General features: G+C 41.1%; 1 protein-coding gene across 2 annotated transcripts; it reads right to left on the bottom strand.

The window, feature by feature from the left end:
• Positions 1-5,634: 5,634 nt before the first annotated feature.
• Positions 5,635-16,147, bottom strand: LOC107306152 (nuclear factor 1 B-type). Of its 2 annotated transcripts, none has more exons than XM_015849037.2 (3): positions 15,794-16,147; positions 9,008-9,539; positions 5,635-8,070 (listed from the first exon to the last, which is right to left on the bottom strand). In XM_015849037.2, the coding sequence occupies exons 1-3, from the start codon at positions 15,821-15,823 to the stop codon at positions 8,036-8,038; spliced, it is 597 nt and encodes a 198-aa protein (XP_015704523.1). In that variant the 5' UTR covers positions 15,824-16,147; the 3' UTR covers positions 5,635-8,035. The 2 variants fall into 2 exon arrangements, with proteins under 2 accessions (XP_015704523.1, XP_015704524.1); XM_015849038.2 differs by lacking the exon at positions 15,794-16,147 and adding an exon at positions 9,944-10,071.
• Positions 16,148-17,545: the final 1,398 nt, after the last annotated feature.

The raw sequence follows: 17,545 nt of genomic DNA, 5'->3' as shown, positions 1-17,545 counted from the left end.
ACAGCCATTTCATGACCCAGACAAGTCAAGGTCAAGAGATTCAGGTAGCAACTTGGCCTGGGCATGAGTTACAGCACAAATGAATTGTTTTAACAAATCAGCTTTGGTCAATTAAACCTAACAAGTCGTGTTACATAACATAGCAGGGACCCTGACACTAGGCCAGGAGCTGAGACTGGGCTCATAAAACACATCTTTTAACATAGCATAACAAATTTAAGGTAATCTGTCCAGAAGCTGCAGATGTCAGAAAAAGAAAACAAAAGTTGTCTTGACTAGGAGGTGTTCCCACACTTTTAAATCAGGGACAATCGATTAAAGCCATCCTTTCAATATATCTGGCATCAATTTCCACAGTGGAAATCACACAGTGGAAAACTGGTACTATAGTTAATACACTTGCTAACTACAAGATATAAGGCCCTCCAAAAAAAACTGTCTGAGGAAATCCAGCATTTCTTTATTACTCATTTCATTTAGAAGGTTGAAAATATTATGGCATCTTAGGCCAATGTATTCACAGACAAAATACATAAGTATGTCTTTTTAAAGTTGTTATTTTTAAAGATGTTGAGTCTATAAGTAATGGATTCTAATATCTACACAGCCCTTTGTTTCCATTTTAAAGAAAAATGTGTGGATTCTGTGTCATCTTATTGGGAAATGTTTTCTGAATATGTCAGTATGGCTGACTAAAAAGTAACCTGCAGTGCTAGATTTAACATGTATCTGTCATAATTAACTTTCATCCTTTACGAAATTCTGCATTGCATTTCAGTTTAATGTAACTTGAAGATTGGGAGGGCAATTATTTAAACAGTATTTTCAAAAACTAAATACGTGAAATTCTCAATTGCCCAATATCTTCAAATAACATGGAATATATTTACCGCACGCCTTATTTGTGTTGACCAATATAAGACAAATATTCTTTTTTTAGTATATATTTTTTACATTTCTCAACAGACACATTGAGTTTCTCCAACAGAGTTTACTAGCTGTTCACTAGCTGACTTTGCTGTTGAGTCTCCAGAGCAGAAAAGGGGAACCACTTTGTTTCACTTCAGTACATATTTTTCAGGGAGGAAATAATTAGCAGTCCTCTTCAAGCCACAGAGATGCCTTTAATGAAGGCTCTTTCGTAACGCTGAAGGGCACTGGAAAATGTAAATTTCCCCTTGGTCTGTAGTACACGGTTACAGTTAAAACACCCAAGGTTTCTCTAAGGGTAGTGCTTGATGGTTGCTTTTGCACTATTCTTTGCCCAGAACTGTATCACAGTCATTTCTGTTTATTTAAATTCTATTTCTTAAGGTTTAAGAAATAAACACTTTTAAAGACCCCAAGTACGATAAGTAGTAAGGAGGAGACACAACATTAAAATGACCCCAACATCCATACAATTTTAAGTCACTTTTTTTATATGAGATGGAGTACAAGGAAAAAGAAGGATGTGACATAAGAGTCTTGGGGCATGCAGGCAAAAGCTGCAATAAACAGGCTGGCTAAAATGGTCTAAAATGCTATTTTTGATAAACATACTCTAGACTTCCACCCCTTTCATAGACAGATTCCCCCACAAAAGCCATGTCTGAAGTGCCTATCTCCCACTGACTGTGAAAAAAGCTAGAACAAAAGTCACATGCCGATAATGAGGCACTGAAGAAACGGCTAAAGAACTATATTTGGGTGGGAAAAAAAAAAAAAAAAAAGAAGAAGAAGAAAAAACAAAAAAGCACATAAAAAGGAAAGAAAGGTGGAAACTAATCTTTTTATAAATTGAAATGTGGTGGGAAAAAAACAAAGAAAAAAACAAAAAAAAAAAAACAGCTGTGCAAGAGGAATGTTCCCGATACTCAGTACAATATATACACCCAAATCAACTCTTTTCTCTTGGGCAAAGCTAATAATCTACGATACTTTTCCTTTACTAGCTTCTCAGCCTTTCAAACTGCTTTTAATCCAACCCTCACTGCCCTGAGCTGGGTTTTTATCAGCTGCTTCTAGAAACTTATAGTGATTTAAAAAAAAAAAAAAAAAAAAAAAAAACACTAGAAAAACAGAGGAAAATCATGTAGCCTCTCAAGAAAGAATGGTATCTTCCTTTTCAGATTCACTTAGCATCTGAAACGTGTCTCCAGACAAGGGGTTTCTTTTCCATCCCAAAATGGAAGTAATGACTCTGTTCAGTTAAGTTAGCCCTTTAACTTGATCCTGAGATAATCCCATTCAAGCGATTGCAGCAAAGCAGTATCCACCATCCTGTTGGGACTGGAATATAACTCCTTAGGAAAGTTACTGGATTATTCTGCTTGGCACTGAAGTGTGTAGCTCCAAAGACCAAAGCTTCGGCCAGCCACCAGTCCTCCAGCTTTCTACACTGCTCCCTTACTAAAAGTAGGGAAAAGGGAGAGAAGAAAAAGCCAGGGAGACAGGAAAGCTGGAAAAGAATGATGGCTTGACAGCAGACTGGCGCAATAAACTTCAGGATCCAACATGAAGTGGTACTCCTGTTTAATTATTTTATAAAATTTTCACAGTTACAACAAATTCAATCTGCATGAAAATTAGGAAAATTAAAGTGTAGATCTCTGATGTTAAGTGAAGTATTTCCTTCACAAATTAGTGACCTTTTTTATAGTTTAGAAGTATTTTATTTGTTCCCAGTATTGTTCTTCTGTCTGAAACTACCGTGAAGCAAGAATTTTCTGTTTTCATTTCTATTCTTTTCTTTACTTTATAGCTTCTTGCTGTTGATCTAAATGTGATTCATAAATTAATGCTGACTTCTAATTTTTCAACTAGTTGCACAAAATTTATTTAACCGTAAGCTTCCTTTGTCTTCAACACAATTAATGTCATTTAACCCTGTGAAAATGACCTCCCTGGTGTACCAAGCAGGAAAAAAACTGAACAAGGAAAAAACAAAAGGCTCCTTCCTAAAACATATAAATATTATTTTTGACTTCGGTATTAAAAATTCCCTTTTTTTTTTCTCATGAATCTGACGCATTATTTATCGAACTTCAATTTGAAAAGAGAAAAATAGACATTTGGGATTCTTCAGTTTTACTGTGTGAATGGTAGGTGACTTTTTCAAGTGTTTTAATTTCCCATGACTTCATGCACAAAATATCAACAGTCATCAATTGAAAAAAATTATTTTGCCCACATATACAAGAAATTAACTTCCATTTTTTAATGACAAATGTCTTCCTTATCTGTAGTTTTCAGCACATTTGAGATAGTCAACTAAGTAGTTATCCCACATTTCACATCAGAAAACTGGAAAATAAATCACTAGAGCTTCCTTTTCAGTTGACATGAGGAGTGTTCTAAAATTACATTTTTTGCATGCCTGAATAAACTGTAATTGCTCAAGGTAATCCAATGTTTTTAAAATGTTTATTATTTCCTACTAGATTCTCAAACTGCAACAAGCTCCTCTTACATGAGAACAAATAAAATGCAAACTCCTACCTCTACTTCTGAGCTGGTTCAAAATTGAGATTTAATGCAAGAGATAAGCATGCCATTTCAGTCTAAGTAATAGGCTGCAAGAGCATTTAGACACCTATAGGGTAAAGGCAGTAATAATCTCTATTTCCTGTTGTTCTCAATGGAATTAACAATTTGCTGTGTAAACTCCAACAAATCGCTCTGTGCTCTGACATATCCTTCTGCAAAACAGATAAAATGTTCAACCATTCTTCCCATATAACATAATAAGAAGGAGGCAAATAATTAAAGGATGTAGGAACAATCAACAGTTCAGTGGATTGATTGATTACTCTAGGCCCATTGATTGATTATTCTAAGCCCATTTTTCATTTTTATTAATTGCATGTGGAAGCATCAGTGCACACAAGAAACACAAACCCACGTCCAAGTTCTTTCAGGGTGTTGCAGCATTTGGACATATGAATGTTACACACATTATATAAAGAGGGTATTGCTTAAACAAAGTTCAGGGTGTGATTTCAAGTGGAATTTCTCATGCTCAAGGCAAACAGACAATAAAGAAAATGCCATTTTAAAATAGAAGAACTATTGTTACTATATTGCTACATTCTCAATTTTATGTTTACGAAAGGTAAACTGGAAGCATAATATGAGAATGACTGCACAGACATTAAATAAAAAAAAAAATAAAAATGAGCTTCCCATGAAAAGGAAGTCACAAAATGCAAGAAACCTGATAACGGGACCACACCACTGACCTGCTCGGAGGCCGTTGGCAAACTCCTGCAGTTTGGAGGCATTGCCCTTCATACAGAGCTACACAGAGTCCCTTCTGAAAGGAGGACGTGCTGCCCAAAACGAGACAGCACATCCCCGCGATTGGTGCTGCCAAAGAGAAAAGTCAGCATCCCAACTCAGCAAGGGATCGCTGACCCCTCAGCGCTTGGCTGGGCTGGAAACAGCTCTGGATGCACACAGGTGCGGCACAGGAACGCCTGCGCTCCGGATGGGCCCCAGGCAGCCTGCGGCAGCCGTCTGCTATGCGGCCTGCCAGCCTGCTCCTTGGGTCTCCTTGGGTCTCCCCAGGTGCTGGGCAGATGAGTCCTCAAGGCAAAGCTTCCCCCTGCAGACCTGCAGGGAGCTGGTCCTCCCTCCTTCTCCCCCTCTTAACGTTTCTTTCTCCCCTTCCTCTCTCCTGCGACCCCTGGAGAGGCAGGACACAGCCTGGCGATCCTGGGGCTCGCATAGGCCAGGTTTCCTTCTGCGGAGCCCTTTGGGAAAGGCTTGCTAATCCTTCTTATTAATTAATGAGATAATAGCAGTTAACCGGAAAGCAATATTAATGCTATCTAGGAAACTTCCAGCAGAAATGATTTAGTCTTTTCACCAAATTGCTGGTAGCAGAAATCCTGCAGCTGGAACGGCAACAACATCTTGATGTGTAAAGAACTTAAATCAGGAGTGCCTGAGCAGTACCAGACGTAGGACATCTGCATCTATTTTCTGCTCTCATTCTTGGATAGTTTAAAAGATCCTCCCCTCAACTTCAGATTTTATTAACAGCTGGGGATGCAGGCTCCCCCAATTATATCAGTCTTGCACAAGGACAAAGGAGAGTGTAAACAGCAACATGACTGTTCTGAGAGATATACTCCGAAGGGCGCATGCATTAAAACACTTTAAAATGTTTACCATCTACATTTACCATTGCTTGAGTCCTTTATACTCCCAAAGTATTTCTCATGCCTATTATGCTTCATTGACTATCTGCTAAAATGCTTTCCATTTTATTTATGCTGGCAGGAAGAAAAACAGCAGAGACGACACGAGGATCAGGAATTCTGCAGACGAGATCCATTGCTGTAGATATTTTATGTTTTTTAAAAAGAGCAGCACAAGCTTTTTTTAATTATTATTATTATTATTTTTAATCAGACATTGTAAGTCTAAGCAAAACATCTCTCAGAAGAAGGGATTTATATTATCTGGGTTCTGTTGCAGCAAACAAGTACTGCAGCTTTCATTCACTGATTGTCAAAAACTTTCCAATGTGCCCACTGCAATGCGGATGCCAACCAACGAATCAAAGGCATTCAGCAACTAGACAAAGAGGGTCTGATGCCAACCTCGGTGCCACTGGCAACCATTATTGGCATCAAGCACATTGTCTGCTTTTTTTTTTTTTTTTTTTTTTTTTTTCTCCTCTCCTGGCACTTGACAAACAAAATGGCGGTTCTTGTAGCAACGGGAACACAGCATAAGCGCTGCACTGATTGAGTCAAATATCATCAAATGATTTTACGGACTCAGACATGTTTCATACCAAATGATAGGCACTCTGATGCCAGACAGAAAGAGAAAGAATGAAAGCGTAAAAGATAATGTAACAAAAATTAACAACAACAATAATAATAATAATAATAATTTTTATCAATACAAACAATATCCATTACATTTTCAAGGTTTAGGCTTTTTTAAAACTCGCCTGGGGGGGGGAGGGTAGATATGGACCTGATACAGAAGCAGAGCCCTATAAAAGTGTATTATGATTAAAAATTATTTTGATGCTAAATACTGATTACTGTGTTTTTCCCATTTTCTTCCTCCATTTCAGTCAAAGGAGCAGCTTTGTAACCTAAGTCAAGCCTTTTTTTTTTTTTTTTTTTTTTTTTTAACATCCTAAAGCACCAGAGGGTCATAGAAAGAGAATAGGGGAAAAAAAATGATGCTGAATTCTGACAGAGGTGGGCAAAAAGGAGAACCAGATAAAGTTGGTCAATGACAAAACTTGATAGGTTAGTCCTTATTTCTTCCTTCAAGGCAGACATGGAAGTAGAAGCTCTTTTTATTAAGAACTGAAAGGATTACTGACACTTCTAGATCTGGAAATTGTCAATATATTGTAACATTACTCTGCACTGCAATGCGGATGCCAACCAACAAATCACAGGCATCCTAGGCTAAACAAAGAAGGTCTGATGCCAATCCTGGTGCCACTGGCAACCATCACTGGCACTCGAACTATCCTTCCTCCTCCTTTTTCCTCTAATCTTCTTTTATAAAGAAACAAAAAACACACTATTTGGCTCCTTTCTTCATTTTGTGTGCTAATTCCTTCTTCGTATTTCGTTCAGTCATTTGTTTCAATTTCTCTGCTTATTTTTTATATGATACCATTAGGTGGATTTTAGTATTCTAAAAGAGATATACAGAGCAAAACACCCTGTGTAAAATGCAGCATTTTGGTTTACTTCATGCTTATATTTTTTCAAGTCTGATGCTCTTAATCAAGTACACAGCAAAGTGCCCAATTAACCTGCATTCACTGAGGACAGAGATTCAAAGTGTGGCAAAATGAGGAAAAAATACACAAAGATAACTTAATACGACTTCTTCAAGAAGAGAGTGAACATATGTTAGCAGAAGTTTAACTGTAAAGCAGCACAAGAGATACAAAATACATGCAGTTTGCAATAAACAAAGGCGCCTGCTAAGGGTAGCTTGGTACAAAGAAATTAGCCAGTTTCATCTTCTAGTATATTCCCAGAGTGGCTTCTTGTAACCTTCAAAGTTACAATATTACAGAACACTTTCTTACTCATTTCTGATTAGACAAATATTTTGAATAAACTAATATTCTCAATTTGTTCAAATCAATAAAATCAGCTGTGTTCTACAACTCTTTCTCCCATTTCAAGTTATGGCTTCCAACAACTTAAAACCAAGAGTGTAAAAGTACCATGACCCTCAGCCCCATTGGTTCAAGAGCTACTTAAGCTATTTTCCTCCCTTTGTACTTTCAACTTTTACAGGCAGGTAAATACATTAGAATTAATCAGTAAGTTATGTCTTGTGATGTATGCATTCAAAGTATTGTTCAAATTTTTCTACATAAAGGAAGTTTGAAGATATAAAGTTTTTGTAATTAAGCTGTTATGTTTAGTGCCTTTATAGAAAAGGTTCACGTTTAGCAGACCGCGCTGCTGCTGCAAGTCGCTGCAAAATATTTTAGTAAATTGTCGACTGCTGTGGAGAAAAAAAATATAAAATACAAACGGCGAGAGAAGAAACACAGATTTCCATGACAAATAATTAAAAAAATAATAACTCTATTTATATATTTGTGTGAACACAGTGCAATATTTGGGTACTAAACTTCTAAGAGAAGAATTTGTCAAAAATAAAAAGGTCATACTGTATCTACTCTTTCAAACCACAAGTACCTGCTCAATGAAGACATGCAATTTTACTCCTTTGTTACTAATAAAATCTATTCAGTTTCTTTTTCAGTTAGATCCGCAGTTGCGTATGGGGCATCGGATAACAGACTGCCATCTGCCCTTCTGCGAGCCATTTCTGCCTACTACCAGGCCAAGCCACGAAATGGCCCGCCATCTGCAGCTGGTCAAACTTCCCCTGGTTTAGGTCTGCGGCTAAGAAACAAATGCATTATTGCTACTTATCACTCAGCAATACAAGGATGGCTAGAGGATGACACAATCACCAAAAAGAACTAAAATTATCCCACAAAGAGAAAGTGCTTTTCAGAAGGCTCAGTATCAGAGAAAATCCTTTATGGACTTACTGCCATTTTCAATTCAGGGGAACCTGCAAACAAATATTTTTTATCTGAATAAGTAACATGACCAGCAAATTTCTCATTCATATATGATAAAAGGAATAATAGATTTTACTTTAATTTCGTAAATTAAATAAATACATAAGTAACAGATAAATAAGCTTTTCCTTCAATCTTCAATATAAAATTAAGTATACTACTGTAATTACCGAAATAAAATTGTAAGGGAAATTTCTCTTTTAATATTACAACCTGAATCTTTGTTTAAAAACTCAGATAGGAAGCATGAACTAGCGATGTCAAATATGAATAAAACGTTAAATATGTATGCTGTAATTGTGCCTATTTAGTATATGCTAACCAGTATTTCTGGGCTAAAAATTTTTCATGTTTTATTCTGTAATGACGAGAACATCTATGGTTGCTCTCAAAGTTTCAATAGCTTAATCTATTTAAGGATGAATTCTTGGTTATTTGAAACTGAAAAAACAAGAGTAAGTATTTGTACTATTTATCATGATTGTGCAATTGCACATACCTGCATCTGTACTGAGAGTACTACAGAGAAGAAAAGAAAAAAGAAAGAACTTTAAAAATAAGAATAACATTTCCTGAAGTCGTAACTGGGAATATATATATATATTTATATACAGAGAGAGAGTCAGATTTTGAACAGAAAAAAAAGAAATGGAGGAACTGAAGAACCACCTTGAGACATATTGCTATCTCTTGAAAGAGAGTAAGAAACATACGCTAAACGTACGCATAATTTGTACAGGTCTGTAGGAGTGAGTGTGTCTGTGTGTATATACGTATACATGCTGATTTACATATGGATATGTACCCACGTTATGTATAGAGACCACAGAATAATGTTTCACTGGAAGACAGCCCATAGGGGAAACAGGGCTGCTCAGAATCAGAGTTTGACATACTAACATAGAAACATGACAATCTGCTTCCTACCTTGCTCCTGCACGTAGTATGCCAAAAACAAATCAAGCTCCTTGACTGATACTGTTATGTGGTGTGGCTGGACGCAAAGTGCTGGATTTGTGCAATGTGGGGATTTCATGAGCCGCTCTCCATCCGTACTTTCCAAGGGGATGCCTTTGAACAGGATCACCATGACTAGATCCAGACGCCAGACTTTGTCAGCCTGCCTCAGGCAGTCGATCCTCCTAATCTTACCCTTCTGGTCAGGATTGGACAATACACAGCACGGGTGCTTCTTCCCAGTCACCGTGAGCACAAAATCCTCCCGGAACTCTTGGCGAATATCTTTGCGCAGCTTGGCGAGGAGCCTGGATGCCCACTTCTGTTTAATTTCGGGCTTTTCGCTTAGTAGCTCATCCTTGACTGCTCTTTCCTCGTCCTTTGACATTCGTTTCTCATGTTTTTTGAAGTACTTGCGTTTTCGAGCCTGGAGGTTGAACCAAGTGTAGGCAATTGCACGGACATGCGGAAGAAGTGCCTCAATGAACGGGTGAAATTCATCCTGCAGAGGGAATTGGAGGGAAAAGAAAGGAGAGAAGAAGAAAAGTCAGTAAGCTGTCATAATCAAAGCAGCATCAAGAAAGATTTCCGAAAATCTTAAAGTGAAATCGAAGACAAAGAGAATAAACATTCAATATTTACTTAAAAATTTACACAAAATTCTGCGTAACACCTTTGATGTGATTACCGTCACTGTCAGACAACAGACAAAATTACATGGAAAATCACATTTTCCCCGTATTTCACTCTCTGAGAGAAGCATCTGAAGATTTTATTCTCTATGCCTCCCCTCACTTCATCCTACATCACTGTAAAAGGACTACATCACTGAAAAGAGATGCTATCAAGATGTTTTGTTCCAAACATTTAAATATCTGAGCGAACGACTGGCATCAAGAAAAGTACCATTGCACAAAGAGGACACTACACGGTTCTAAAAAATCTGAGCAGAAACGTTCAGAACGCTGAAGTGAATGCCACAGTTCATTTCTCTTCTCTGTGGCACAGGAACACAAAGCATATACATGCTCAGTGTAATGCCACACAGTTCCCGCTTTTGGAGCATGCTCTCAGCAAGAGCCTGCTGGTGGCACAAAGAGCATGCGCCATTAAACTTGATCCATTTTCTTATCAAACGTCCAACATTCCAGCACTGAAACGGCACCATTCCAGTGGTGGTAACTAGAGAAACCAGTATACAGTAAGGGAAAGTGGGGAAAAGGCACAGCATGTTGTACACAAACCCTGCACAGAAGCTTCTGTACTTTCAACTCTTTGGGCTTCCCTCCCACCACCCCCAAACTCTGTAAAATAAAAGTTTATGAAGTCGAGAACAAAAATTACATTAATTTTCTCCTGGCAGCTTCACTATGGGTTTTGAAGCCCCACAGAGTCAGTTAATTTGTTAACCGATCACATGAGTGTGGCAATTATTCTAAACCCCTTAAAAATCAATCTGAGGTGTACAATGAAAAATGGCAACTTGGCACAAACTTTGCATTCTTTGTGTTTCTGCATGCTGTGGCAGAGTGACATTATGAGTGCACCGCTGGTCAAATGCTGCTTTTGTGAAATCCATGCAATTTATTTACAGTTCCGAAATATCCCTTCCTGTCATCTGGCTTCACCTGAAAGTTCTTATCTTCTGCCTGACAGCAATATGTATTGTGTTAAGGAGGTAATGCTTTGTTGTCATCTACAAGCACATCCTATAGCAATTAAATTAACTCGTTTTGTCTGCTTAAAGAACCGTCCTACACATCCATGTTCATATCTAAATAGGCCTTTCCCAAAAGCTAATGGCCCTTCTGTGAACAAACCCCACGTTCAAAACAGCGCAATCTACTTATCAAACACTGCTGCATTCTGGTTTGCAAGGGAGACCTTAGGGGAGATATCTCCCTTTCTGCGTGGAGGCATATTTAGTTTTAAATACCGCGCAGATCGTTCATCACACTGAGTGGCACGATGCAATCAAACTAAACACGAATCTTTTCTTATACAATTATATTCAAGAATACAATTAACTAACTAATATTTTAGCTACACTGCTAGACGGGGAATGAATTATGCTTAATCAGAAGGCTGATTAACTCCATTAGGTAAAAATGATGAAAGTATAACTAATGGTCTCAATTATACAGAGTTCAGACTGCCATTGTGGGAGCTCCGGGCCAAGAATTCAGCATTTAAATCTTCAAATTTCACACACAAAGTTCAAAATTCCCTGAATGGTATAAAAACCTACTGGAGCTGCTTACCTCTCTCCCCTCACTGCCCCCACAGCAAACCGAAAACAGCACAAAAGTTGCGAGCAGTTTACCTATGCCCATATTACCTTCACAGAGGAAGGGAAAGAAAAGAAAGAAAGAAAGAAAAAAAAATAAGGCATAAAAAAAATAAAGCTGAGATGCAATACTGGGAGATAGTTCGAGGCATAAATGACTGCACTACAGTACCATGCTTGATAAAGAGCCACAAAGGCAATAATTAAACTGGCTAGCAGTTTCCAGCGGAGATCTGAACAATTCTGATACTATGCTGGCACATAAAACTAGGCCGTGGAAAGAGTTAAACCACAATCTGTTCTTTGTGTGGGAAGGCAATACTGCTCTGAGTAACCACAGCCCATGATAAGGCTTCATGCGCTTTCCAGTGCCATGCTTTTTTCCCCTCTCTTCTAACTACCAGAGAAAGTTTATTTTTTCATCTACAAAAGCCATCTTAAAACATTTAAATAAAACACCATTAAAATTCTAACTTAGCATAAGCAGGAAGGCTGTGCAGTGTTGAATCTTTGCAATTAGTTTTAGACTAAATAAAGCAGATTTGCTACAGATCTTGAAAATGTTGCCATCTGGGGTTAAAGGTGGGGCAAGGAGGAAGGCAGGGGGCTGAGGAGCTGTGAGAGAAATTGGTTTTTTGCCCCAGTACAGTAATTACATCTGAAACAGACTTCAGCATTGTAGCTTAAAATGGCAATGAAATTAATGTGCGATTTCTACACTAATAGAATACTGCAGAACCAGTTTTCATTTTTAAGGGGAACAGGGCAAACTCTTCCAGAATGGCTTCATCTTCAGGTACTTCACAACATATTACCACTAATAGCCAATAGCATTTTACATCTATGAAAATTACATAGAGACAAATTCCTGCTTTTAAATTCCACTCGCTGGTGATTGAATGCTCTCCTTTACAAAGACGGAGGAATTAAAAAAGAAAAGAAAAGGAAAAAAAAAAAAAAAAAGAAAGAAAAGAAAAAGAAGAAAAAAGAAAAGAAAAGAAAAGAAAAGAAAGAAAGAAGAAAGAAAGAAAGAAAGAAAGAAAGAAAGAAAGAAGAAGAAAGAAGAAAGAAAGAAAGAAAAGAAGAAAGAAGAAAGAAAGAAAGAAAGAAAGAAAGAAAAGAAAGAAAGAAAGAAAGAAAGAAAGGAAAGAAGAAAGAAAAGAAAAAGAAACACCTTTTTAAAAACCATATTGAGACCTTTCTTTTATAATATTTAGAGTCCTAAATCTATAGATACGTGCAAAAGATTGTGAAGGAGAAACACAGCAAAGAAGATCCTGTTCTAAAGCAATATCATCGGATATCTTTGAGACAGTCATTGTGCATCCGGAGTCCTTCGAAATGAAACATTACTTGACAAGAAGTGCCCATAAAAACTATCCTAAATGGAGATTTGCAATTAATCACACACTTTCTCCACTAAACCTTCTAAAAAGCCATCTACAAGATTTTATTTTATTTTTCCCCTTAATATTCATTCAGACAGGCAATATTGGAGGGGGGGAGGAGAAAGAATTAAAAGAAAAAACAAAAACATTTTTATGTTTTTGTGGCATTACCCATGTGCCATAGTTGCTCTCGCAATAAAGTGATTCATGGATGTAAGATGTCATATCCAACAGCTCAGGTGAACCATTCTGCGCTGACCGCTTAAATTAACATGGAAGTTATTATAGGATAACTATGTAGTTTGTAAATACAGGGAAAATGCCCTTTGTCTAATTGTAGCATAATGATGATAGATAGGCCAGGTTTTCTTTTTGGAAGAGGTAAAGGGGAAATGAAGCGCTACTCTCACATTTTCCACTCTGACAAACTTTATATCAGTTCATCCAAGTTTGGACTGAAGACCATGCAGTAAGTATACAAGGCAGAAGTCCAGAAATTTTACACCAAAAACTTCAGGCGCTCCATTTCCTCCCATAGATTTTCTTTCTGCATAATGAAGGAGCGTATTCTGAAGGGAAAAGAGAAAGACAACACATTCGGAGTTTCCTGGACCACCATAACATAAAAATAAACTATGGTAAAAATATCACAAGAGCCCAAGCACTTGAAGGCATGCGGTAACTGCATCCTATCATGCCTCAGCAAGAGGGATGAATGTAGTTTACTCTCATTCCAAAACAGGGGGAAAGGCACTTACAGAGGAACAGGAAAAAGAACACCCTCCCTCCCACCCCCAAATTACACTGCTTCTGCTAAGTCTTCCTTCTTCCTTCAAGTTACTTTACAGCCACCAAACTTTTATTGAAACAGTGATGGGCAACGTCTGAGTTGCCAAAGTCTGTCTTAACACTGCACTTCTGGGTTTCATAGTTGTGCTTACAAGATGCTTTGGCGCTGCACTGGCACAAACTGAGTTGTGCTCCTTGTGCAGGCAGCCTGCTTCAAACAGGTGCTCTGTGTTTAGAACTTCTACCAAAATATTTTCCTCTGAGCATGCACTGCCACAATCAACATGCATCTGTGCAGAGCCTTCGAGACCAAGAGCACAATAGAGAGCAATTCTGGCAGCGCTCATTTTAACTCGGCTGCAACTCAAAATAATGGAAAGCATGCATTCTCTTTTACATTGTAACCTCTTTTTTTTTTTTTTTTTTTTTTTTTTTTAATTTAGGGAAAGACAATTTCAGAAATGCTCTCCTGGCTCTAAACAGACAGATAAAAATTCCAAACTAAAATCAAACTGCTGTGATTTTGCTGAGCCTCTATGTGTGAACCGCTTCTGCACGGCAGATGCTGCAGCATGCCTGTAACATGTAGGGCAGAAGTTATTAACACGCGGGAGCCAGGAACTGCTTCCTTATACCTATGGCTGCAGAGTGCAATGCTGTGTTTCTGTACATGCCAAAGTATGGCACTTTAATAGAGATTTGTAAAGTGAGGAAATCTATTGCACCTAGGAGCCCAATAAGCAAGCATATGGGGGGAAAAAATGTCGCAGGAGCAGAAAAGAGCAACGTGAGCTGTGCGCTGTGCGAGAGGTGGTGGTGGAAACGTGCGTGCTCTCAGTGCAAAAGCTGCTGCCTCAAGTTGTGCTCTGAGGTACGCACTCCTGCACAGAGATTTTGCTGCCTGACAGTGGTTTTGCAGGACAAAACCCACTCACCATTATTTCCTACTAACTGTAGACTCCACCGTAAGTATTTACCGATGTGTACCTGAGAGCATACGTCTATCTACTACACAACGTGCTTCCTGCACCCAGCACTTTTTCTTTTGAAGGAGAAATACTCCTGCAGTACTCTTTTCCAGCTTTGCTTCACTGAAGCTCACGTTTGCTTGCTGAAAATATCCATATCTAAGTCAATCACGCTCAGATGCCAAACAAAATATAAACAATAAAAAATGTGTCAGCCAAAAAGCTACAGGACTGTATCCAATCACTGAATAAGCCTTATCATTGTTTCCATCTCCATTCACAATTTATGAATACTTCAGCCCTTTTGAATTACAATGCTTTCTAATTGTCGAATAACTTAAATCATATTTATTTATTCACCGTGCAGCTATAAGCGCGTTATTGGCCGCTTAATTACGGCGCACACGAGACATTACTTTCGCACGTTTTCTTCTTCTTGAGCTATTTGTCGCGCCAATGTGGAAGCAAGCAGTTATCACTTCATCAGTTTACATCACATCCTCATCAGACAGACTTTCACAAAAGCTCCTGAAAACTGTCCCCTGGCTGTGCACATAGGGTTTTCCCTTCGGAAAACGCTCCGGGGCCGCGGCTCTCGCTTCCCCTGCAGCGCCGGCGCCGAGATCTCTCCGCGGCCTCACGAGGACCCTCGGCCGGCGGCTCCCGCGGCCGGCACCGGGCAGCGGTGGGGGCTGCTCTCGGAACTCCCCCTGCACCCCGGTGACAGCCGCGGCCCGAGCAGCGGTCCCGAGCACGGCGCCGGGCGGGAGAGATCCCGGTGCGCTGCGAGTGGAGCGCGCTCGCCCCGCGCTCCGAGCTCGGCCGCTGCAGGCAGCGGAGCTCCAGAAGTATCAGGCGGGGTTACTTCGCGCCGCAGAGCGCTGAGATTGTTTTTTTCCCTTTGGTCAAAGACAGCACTTTTCCTTTTTAAACCCTCTAATTAGGCACCGTGAACGCCGCAGAGCTGAAAAGAGCGCGGATCGCTTGATTCCAATCAAATCAATACTTATCAAACCCGCTTTTTAGCGCAATTACGCTCATTTCCCTTCCGTTAACCTTTGACTCGCTGTGCGCCAGCAATTAACAGTATTTGTCTGCGAGTGACACTTTGAACGGATCCCCCCAAAACAATGGCCTGGTGCAGTCCATCCCCTGAATCCCTCCTTGCGAGCGGAGTTTGGGTCCGAGGAGCGGCACGACCGCGCCTTAACCCGTTACAAGTGCTACAGTGACTCATGAGCAACTCAGACATAAATACAGAAAACGCGTAAAAATAAATAAATAAGCGAGCAAATAAATGAAATAAATAAAAATGCGTCTATACCTGAGTGAGACAGATTGGAGAATACATCATGACTTCGCTTTTGCAAACGCGCTGCCCGGAGAGCCCCTAAGAAAAAGCCTCAAAAAAGGAATAATTTCATCTGTTCACTTTACAGTCATCTGAGACTCGAGGAAGATGAAATCAATCAGGACGGGGCTCTGCCCTGAATCACCACAACTCCACAACAAACCCCAGTCCTCCTTAAATAGCCAAAGATTCAAGTTCACTCCGTGCGCTCGATTTCCCGGGGTGAAATCCAATCTACACTTTTAACCCTCTTGTAGTCGGCGCGCAGAGCCGTGCTTTGCTGCTGCTGCGGCGGCGGCGGCGGCTGCCGGCGGTTGTTTTGCAGAATGAGGGGGGAAGGACTCGGGCGGGGGGGCGGAGGGGAGGGGGGTAAGGGGGGGGAGGTGGGCGGGAGGATTTTTTTTTGTTTGGCTTTTTTTTATTTTTTTTTTTAAGAAGTTTGGTGGCGGGTTATTACGGCACTGTCACCACGCTCTCGAAAGTTCAAGGTTACGGTGCTGAGCAGAGCACGAATCGCGGAGCGATGGCAGCGAAACTTTACGCGGCGGCGACCGCGCTTGCGGGGCGAACCCCCGCGGCCGGAGGGGCCCCGCGCAGCCGTACCGCTCAGGGCGCCGCCTGCGAGCTGCGTGCCGCTCCGAGCGCCGCGCCGAGGGGCCGCTCCCCGCTGTAATGAAAACGATCTCCTGAAATGCAGGCGATCGGTCCCCTCCAGCTCTCTCCCTCCCGCCCCGTGTGCCTTCAACGCCGTTTCCCCTTTCCCCTTTTCTCTCTGCTCTCAGAACTTGGAAGTTGAAAAATTCGCCGGTTACACCCTCCGGACCCCGCTCCAGCTCTCTTCCCAAATGAGACTTAAGTATTTCTTTTTTAATTATTTAATTACACAATCACCGCTTACACTCCTCCTCCCTCTCCTGCACATACATTCCAGCTCCGCCAGATCCCCCTCCCCGGCCCTCCCTATTAATCACCGCCGAACGCCGCAGAAGGACCCGGCGCGCTTAGCAAACATCCCTCATTTTCCCTCTCCTCTGCCGGGAGAAAGTTGCGGCGGGGGGCGGGGGCCGGGGGCGGGCTGCCATCTGCAGGAGGTTTCTCTTCCTCCTGCCGCCGGGCGCGATCCGGCGGCGGGCGGGGCTGGGGGCGCGGGGACGGGCTGGGGACGAACCGCGGCTCCGCGCGGGTGAGGGAGAAGGGGAAAGGGGCCGCGGGGGGAACGGGGAGCTGCCCTGCTCTGCCGTTGCGCTGCTGGGCCGGGGGCGGCCGTGCCCCATGGCCCCGGAGGGACCGCAGCCCGCCCGCCTCCCTCCCTCCCGAAGTGCGAGTTTGTTCGCGTCGGGCGTTTCGTGGCGACACATCAAGGAGAGGAGGCAGGTTCAAGTCAACCATGAAATGGTCACTTTTTAACCCCGTCCTGTCCTCATTAGGGAAATGCTCAAACACAGCCCATTTTCCAAGAGGGCTCTTAATGAGGGGAGCTTGCCAAGTCCACCAGCTGCAATCCCCATAAATTTACAAACCAGAAGGAGAAGGGGGATGGGCGGGGGAGGCAGAGCACCCTACAGCCAGGTACAGCCACAGAAGCGGCCCCAGCCCCACGATGACCCCGCAGAATGCATCCCGTATCCCTGCAACTCTGGCTACACTCGCACAGCCCCCTCAGATCTGCAGGGTTCCACCGGCAGCCAAGGCTTCCCTTTCTACAGACCACATTAATCAGTGACA

Source organism: Coturnix japonica, chromosome Z, assembly GCF_001577835.2.
Source record: "Coturnix japonica isolate 7356 chromosome Z, Coturnix japonica 2.1, whole genome shotgun sequence".
In the NCBI taxonomy this organism is placed as follows: domain Eukaryota; kingdom Metazoa; phylum Chordata; class Aves; order Galliformes; family Phasianidae; genus Coturnix; species Coturnix japonica.
The sequence above is the reverse complement of the archived record's forward strand: the minus strand, read 5'-3'. Positions and strand labels throughout refer to the sequence as shown.